Source organism: Temnothorax curvispinosus, unplaced genomic scaffold, assembly GCF_003070985.1.
Source record: "Temnothorax curvispinosus isolate PA1 unplaced genomic scaffold, ASM307098v1 QBEX01015410.1, whole genome shotgun sequence".
Lineage (NCBI taxonomy): Eukaryota > Metazoa > Arthropoda > Insecta > Hymenoptera > Formicidae > Temnothorax > Temnothorax curvispinosus.
In genome coordinates, this window is record NW_020225190.1 from 889,245 (window position 1) to 896,904 (window position 7,660).

A 7,660-nucleotide genomic window follows, 5' to 3' on the forward strand; every position below is an offset into this window, starting at 1 on the left:
TTTCAACTCGGAGATTCCGAAAACGTAGTTTGCCGATAATACTCCAAATCGAGAATGCTTGAACGATTACGCGAGAGGCTGGCGTAAAGCGTTGCGTCCAGCTCCGGAAAGAGATTGAAGTTACGCGAAGAAACGTACACTCATGACTCATGTTTATTGTACGTGCAAGTAAAATCGCGCGATTACCTCGCTGTCAGAGTCCGAGCTCGCGTCCTCCCCGTAAAGCGCGCGCCACTCCAGGACGTTCAAAACGTGCGCGGTGATCGCCTTCGTCTCGGCGATCTCGCTCGCAGCGACGTCGATCCTGTGCTGGACGTCAGCGAGCTGCTTCAGCAGATGCTCCTCGACGGGATTGACCGGTGCCGGCGACGACGCCTCCTCGTCGCTGATAGCGAACATGTCCTCGTCACCGGACTCCATTGTCCTTCCTGCTTACGCCTTACGCCTACGTTCGCGATTACGTCGATTATGCGTACCTCCGTTCCCAGACGATAACTTTCCGAGTTTCTACTCCGTGCGAAAATCACGAGAACAAGCTAGCCGACGCGAGCAAACCTGGACACTGGAGCGATCAGCGAACGCGCGAACTGGCGGGCGGCCGCCGGCGGGCTCTCGTCGTTGCGAAAATTTCAAACTTGAGACTTGAGATCAGATCCGCGCAGGACAGCCAACGTGATAGAACGTGATAGAACGTGATAGAACTCGATAATCTCGATACCCTCAATACCGACGGTAGATCGCGCGAATCGAGCCGGTAATGTCGGTAACGTCTGCGCTCTACGATTACCACCTCGGGCTTAGGGCTGACGGGCTCCACCTGACCCACCTGACACCTGACCTGACAATTCGCGGAGGGTTTGCTATTTGCTTACGGTCGCGAATCTTCGATGAGCACCTCGTCGACGGTTGCGTCGCGGTAACGTGGAACGTCGCTGCTGCGGGCCAATTGCTTCCCTAGCAACCCATCCGTTCGCCCGCCTGCCCACCCGCCCGTCCGTCCGCCCGCCCGTCCGTCCGTCCGTCCGTCTGTCTGTCTGTCTATCCTCTCGTCCGTCCGGTCCGTCCCCGTTCGGGCCCGTTGCGAAGTCAGTGGATTGTGGCGTGCGTACAGCCGGGACGTTCACTGGGTGAGATGTGCCTGCCCGTCCGTCGCAACTGCGTCGCGGGGCCTGTCGTCGGACGGCGCGACAGCGTGAAAATGGCGGTGTGAAGAGATGGCAGGACGCAGATCGACGCTGTCGAATGCGGCGGACTCGCTGCCGGGATCGGGCAGCGGCAGCGGCAGCGGCGGCGGCGGCGGCAGCGGTGGTGGCGGCGGCGGTGGAGGCGTCGGCGATCCGCTACGCGAGCTCTTCGAGGCCTGCAAGACCGGCGATCTCGCCAAGGTGAAGGCGTTGGTCAACCCGAAGACGGTCAACGCCCGCGACACTGCCGGACGCAAGTCCACCCCCCTGCACTTTGCAGCTGGTGAGTGTCTCGGCGACACGAGACCCGTCCTTCGATCTCCGCTTTCCTCGTTCCCAGCCGTTAGTGTCGTTACTCCTCGAATCGCATTCTCGAGGGATGCCGAGGCCCTCGTAAACACGTGGACTTGGGTGGCCGAGGGAGGTTAATGAGCCAGCGAGTCACGTTCAGCTGATCGCGACTCGTCGAGCGGAGCTGTCAAGTGGTAATCGTGTGCGATGACTTCCTCAACATCGACGCATGATTATTGTTGAGAGCCCACGTGACAGAGTCTTATATGCGTGGGGAGTTTCTTTAATGAGGATAGGGAAAGATAAAGAAATACATTTTGAATAGGTTATTGAAAGATATTTGTTAACTGCATCTTTTTGACGTTACTCCGTTTAGGAACGCCAATATTTTTAGTAACTTTTTTTAATTAGCAGTTTGTGTTGTAATATTTTCAAGATTATTATAAATATATAACTGAGTTGAGAAATAGTTCGAACTGGAATATATAATTATATTGAATAAATAATTCATATCTTTGTAACAAAAATGATTATATTAGTGCTGTTCAATAAGGAAATTTTTATGAATTTTGAACACATAGGAACTTGTTATAACTTATTAGAGCTTAACGAATTTGACAGGTATGATTACGTATGTGATTTAACTGCTTATAAGTATTTATTATTCTTATCTCACTACTTTGTGGATCTTTGTATTTTATAGTTTTTTTATGCTTAGTTATGTAAAATGTATATATTATTTTATTTTTAGTGGCTATTATAAAACTATTATAAAAATGTTACATAGTACTTAAAAATTTCTTGTAGGATATGGTAGGAAAGACGTTGTAGAATTTCTTCTGTCGGCCGGTGCGTCGATCCAAGCACGCGACGACGGTGGTCTACATCCGTTACACAATGCATGTTCCTTTGGACATTGTGATGTTGTGAGATTACTCTTAGAAGCAGGAGCGAGTCCAAATACGAGAGATAATTGGAATTTTACGCCTTTGCACGAGGCAGCGATCAAGGTGCTTATTTTGTACATTTTACTTATGCATAAAGTTACTTTTCTTTGTCTGATGCTAAGAGCGGAAGATGGAAATGGTGTCTAACTTTTTCATCTTCATTTGTACTTGACAGGGTAAAATAGACGTATGTATTACTCTGCTACAGCACGGAGCAGATGTAAACATTAGGAATACAGAAGGAAAGACTGCATTAGAAGTAGCAGATGTCTCTACAAAACCGGTACTGACAGGAGAATATAGGAAAGATGAACTCTTAGAAGCGGCTAGATCTGGAAACGAAGAGCGATTGTTGCAGTTGCTAAATCCTCTTAATGTCAATTGTCACGCCAGTGACGGAAGAAGATCTACGCCTTTACATTTAGCGGCTGGATATAATAGATCTAGAGTTGTACAGATTCTTCTTCAGAATGGCGCAGATGTGCATGCCAAGGATAAAGGGTTAGTATGTGTGTGGACACATTTAACTTATAGATTAATATATAATAAGATAAAACAGGTCGTTTCTCATTTTATTCTATTCATAGTATTTGCTTTTTACTTTCATTTTATTCACTGTAGTCTTTACCATTCAAGCCATATATTAAAATCCATTGTAATTTCCTAATTGATTCGTTTACAGAGGTCTCGTGCCGCTTCATAACGCTTGTTCGTATGGTCACTTTGAAGTAACCGAGGCACTTCTGAAACACGGTGCCGCCGTTAACGCCAGTGATCTCTGGACATTTACTCCATTGCACGAAGCCGCGAGTAAGTCCAGAGCAGAGGTCTGTTCCTTGCTATTGAGCGAAGGCGCGGACCCGACGCAATTAAACTGCCATAGTAAGAGCGCCATTGACGTGGCACCGACTCTTGAATTACAAGAAAGACTAGCATGTGAGTTCTGTGAGCGCATTTATCGTACTTTCTATTGTTATCATTCGATTCGTAAACATTATAATCGAGCATATTTTACAATCAATGTCTAATGCATGATTTACAGACGAATATAAGGGTCATTGCCTACTGGACGCCTGCAGGCAGGCAGATCTTACTAAGCTTAAAAAGTATCTGTCCCAGGAGATTGTTAATTTCAAGCATCCTTACACCGGCGACACACCGATGCATTGCGCAGTAGCGTCACCATATCCGAAGCGAAAGCAAGTTATCGAGGCCTTGATTCGAAAGAATGCTGCCATGAATGAAAAAAATAAAGACTTCCTTACGCCGCTTCACATAGCGACCGATCACTCGCATTACGACGCGATGGACATATTACTGCGGCATAATGCGAAAGTCAACGCGCTAGACGGCTTAGGACAAACTGCACTGCATAGGTATCTTTGTTCTGGAAATCCACTTGTTTCAATTTCGTCGTAAGAAATGAGTGAGTCAGTTTTAATATTGTTCGTTCATAATACGTCAATTAATTATTTCCTTACTAGGTGTGCTAGAGAGGATAACGTACAAGCTTGCAGAATACTCTTGTCGTATAATATCGATCCTTCAATAGTGTCCCTTCAAGGGTACACCGCAGCACAAATTTCCGCCGAGAATGTATTGAAAATATTGCAAGGTAAGTTACTTGATTCGATTTCGCAATTTATTTTGGGGGGGAATATATTTTCATTTTTATGTTTAACTCCATAGATCCACCGAATGGAACCGACGATGTGGAAGCGCAACTCTTGGAGGCGAGCAAATCGGGAGATCTTGCTGCAGTAGAAAGAATTTTGCAACCCAATCCACATGCTGTGAATTGCCGTGATTTGGACGGGAGGCACTCGACTCCACTGCATTTTGCAGCGGGTTTTAATAGAGTGCCGGTTGTAGAGTATCTATTAGCACATGGTGCAGATGTGCATGCCAAAGATAAAGGGTAATTAATTCAATATTAATGCAATAGAATATGAGTCCATTAATTAATATATAATTTCTTATTAGTTTCTCTTTAATGTTCCATAATTCAATATTTATCTTTATGTGTGATTTACGATACTTTTGATAACATTGCATGTTATATTCATTTTGATATAGTGGGTTGGTTCCTCTCCACAACGCTTGCTCTTACGGTCATTACGAGGTTACGGAATTATTAGTAAAACACGGGGCGTCCGTGAATGTTGCCGATTTGTGGAAATTTACGCCTCTTCACGAAGCCGCCGCCAAGGGCAAGTACGAAATAGTCCGATTACTGTTGAGACACGGAGCGGATGCCACTAAAAAGAACAGAGATGGTGCGACGCCACTAGACTTGGTAAGAGATGGTGATCAGGACGTAGCGGATCTCTTACGTGGAAATAGTGCTCTTCTGGATGCGGCGAAGAAGGGTAATTTAGCCAGAGTTCAGAGACTGGTTACGCAAGACAACATCAACTGCCGGGATGCCCAGGGACGCAATAGTACTCCATTACATTTAGCTGGTAAATATATCAAATATAATATTTGAGGTCAAATAAAGGGATTATGTACATTTATAAAGAAGTAGCAATGTTTTGTATTTATACATGAACTGCGCTTTTCTCAACACAGCGGGATACAATAACTTGGAAGTGGCTGAATTCTTGCTCGAACGTGGAGCCGATGTAAATGCGCAAGATAAAGGCGGCCTTATTCCCCTGCATAACGCGTCGAGTTACGGTCATCTGGATATTGCAGCCTTGCTCATTAAATACAATACTGTGGTAAATGCGACTGATAAATGGGGATTCACGCCACTGCATGAAGCTGCGCAAAAGGGTCGAACGCAGTTGTGTGCCCTTTTGCTTGCTCACGGCGCCGATCCCTTTCTGAAAAATCAGGAAGGACAGACTCCAGTGGATTTGGCCAGCGCGGACGATGTAAGATGTTTGTTACAAGATGCTATGGCTTCTCAGCAAATTGTTCCATCGGTACCGTCGGGCAATATGGTGAACAGTGCTGGTAGTAATTCTATTAACAGTAGACCGCCTAGTATCGTATCTGGTAAGTAGAACTGTAGATATACGTTTACACAGATGATATCTTTATTCTTATTATATGTTTTTTATTCTTTTTTTTTTTTAGTTCCTGTTACACCGCCACCGCCCCTCACTCAAGAAACAGTCATTATGCCATCTGGCGCAGCCATGACTCTATGCGTGCCATTGGCTCGTCCGACGTCGTGTCTGAGTCCAATGCCGCCGAGCGAGCCATGCTCTGAAAAAGAATCCAAAGATTTATGTAAAGAACACAACGGTACCATCACCACCGTCGCTGGTTTCCTGCAGAGTCTCGGTTTGGAGCACTTACTCGAGCTGTTCGAACGCGAGCAAATCACTTTGGATATACTAGCGGAAATGGGTCACGAGGATTTGAAGCAAGTCGGAGTGTCGGCTTACGGTTATAGGCATAAATTAATTAAAGGTATGGATAAGCTGCTGAACACAGCGGCGGGCTCCCTTTGGCAGCCTTCCATAAATCCTGGGACATTGTTAGTGGATTTATTAGCAGAAGACAAAGAATTCTTGGCTGTTGAAGAAGAAATGCAAAGTACCATTAGGCAACATAGAGATAACGGCCATTCTGGTGGTATCTTCTCTCGATACAACATAGTCAGAGTACGTATTTAATTTATCGAACGTAATATAGCAACTGACATTGCTTTTATTGACAGTTTTGTAATTAAAAACATTTTATGTAGATACAAAAGGTTCAGAATCGCAAGTTGTGGGAGCGTTATGCTCATAGGAGACAAGAAGTAGCTGAAGAAGTCGGTGCTGCCGCTCCCGCGTCTCCTAGTACTGGACCTAGGGGTACTCCTAGTTCAACTGTGTCACAGGCGAACGAGAGAATGTTGTTCCATGGCAGTCCATTTATAAACGCTATCGTTCAGAAAGGCTTTGATGAACGACATGCGTATATCGGTGGAATGTTCGGCGCCGGCATATATTTCGCGGAGCACAGTAGCAAGAGCAATCAATATGTCTATGGTATATGCGGTGGTACCGGATGTCCCGCACATAAAGACAGAAGCTGTTACATTTGCCACAGGTAGGTGGCAGAAAATTAAGAAAATTAAATGTTCATAGTAGACAGAGACTTTCACGACAGGTTTCTAAGATATTAAAAATTTATCAGTAGCAACAGCTTTCACCATTAACATACATTAAATTTATTGATGCACTTTTCTTTTTCTATTTTTTTTTTATCTTCAAAAGTACTATCTTTGTCCTCTGTTATTAAAACGTTTTTGTTTAAAATGTTTTAGACACTTACTGCTCTGTAGAGTTACGCTCGGCAAGTCGTTTCTACAATTTTCGGCAATGAAAATGGCACATGCCCCTCCCGGCCATCATAGCGTTATGGGTAGGCCATCGCAGGGCGGTTTGGTGTTCCCCGAATATGTTGTCTACAGAGGCGAACAAGCATATCCGGAGTATCTTATCACATACCAAATCTCAAGGCCTCAACAGGAAAGTGGCGGTAGCGATGGCGTTGAGGAACGGTGATCGGAAGAGCCGGGCCCCGCGGCGCGATTGCGCAGCCTCTGTTGCTGTCAGAGGCCGAGGGCATGCGGCGCATTGTCGCGGACATAGAATTCAAATTGCTTCGGACTTGATTCGTTTAACATCAGTTCTTCCATTTTTAACTGACTAAAATAGAATTTGAGAAAGTAACAGTGCGTATGTACGTATGTGTGTCTACGTGTGTGATCGAAATATGCAGAATATTTTATTCCAAAATAATATCCAATCTTACTAAAAGGAAGATGACCATTGTAATAGCTTATTTCTAGCATTTAAACACGATATTATTCGAGATCGATTCAAACGTCAGATGATGGTAAGGGATGTATATTAATCGTGATGTATATATTGATATCGATACAGACAGTGCGTCTCTTACATCGATGCGTCGACTAGAGCGTGTTCCTTAGGATTAGTCAGTATTAAAGGAAATTACAACATATTCGTATACATTGTATACGTATGAAAGAATTAATTTATACATTATATTAATACATGTTTCAATTTAAAAAGAGGTAAAGGTGAAAGCAAATTTTGATCTTGAAAGTATACAAAATCATCGAAGGAAAATTGTAATTTACTCACCGTCTCACGAATAATAGCTTGTATAAATTAAATTTATCTATTTGATATGTACATTATAGGTAAAGTCTGCAATGTGATGAAATATATATTTATATGTACAAACAAATGTTTTTTTTTAATACGAAAT

At 44.1% G+C, this 7,660-nt stretch overlaps 2 protein-coding genes across 6 annotated transcripts in view; one reads left to right on the plus strand and one right to left on the minus strand.

Annotated features, from left to right (window-relative positions):
- Positions 1 to 937, minus strand: part of LOC112465647 — a 17,490-nt gene extending 16,553 nt beyond the window's left edge. For 2 of the 3 annotated variants that reach the window (XM_025033292.1, XM_025033291.1), the window contains exon 1: positions 187 to 825. In XM_025033292.1, the coding sequence (XP_024889060.1) occupies positions 187 to 420 (234 nt within the window). In that variant the 5' untranslated portion in view covers positions 421 to 825. Of the gene's footprint in view, positions 1 to 186; positions 826 to 872 lie in introns of those variants that run through there. The other variant, XM_025033290.1, reaches the window with a different exon arrangement.
- Positions 938 to 1,005: 68 nt separating this feature from the next.
- LOC112465645 (tankyrase) lies at positions 1,006 to 7,569 on the plus strand. Of its 3 annotated transcripts, none has more exons than XM_025033285.1 (12): positions 1,006 to 1,467; positions 2,283 to 2,485; positions 2,598 to 2,923; positions 3,105 to 3,358; positions 3,465 to 3,798; positions 3,907 to 4,037; positions 4,112 to 4,340; positions 4,499 to 4,884; positions 4,994 to 5,425; positions 5,507 to 6,039; positions 6,123 to 6,472; positions 6,690 to 7,569. In XM_025033285.1, exons 1-12 carry the CDS (start codon positions 1,215 to 1,217, stop codon positions 6,928 to 6,930), a joined length of 3,672 nt encoding a protein of 1,223 aa, XP_024889053.1. In that variant the 5' UTR covers positions 1,006 to 1,214; the 3' UTR covers positions 6,931 to 7,569. The 3 variants fall into 3 exon arrangements, with proteins under 3 accessions (XP_024889053.1, XP_024889054.1, XP_024889055.1); XM_025033286.1 differs by having other exon boundaries at positions 3,916 to 4,037; XM_025033287.1 differs by having other exon boundaries at positions 2,631 to 2,923.
- Positions 7,570 to 7,660: the final 91 nt, after the last annotated feature.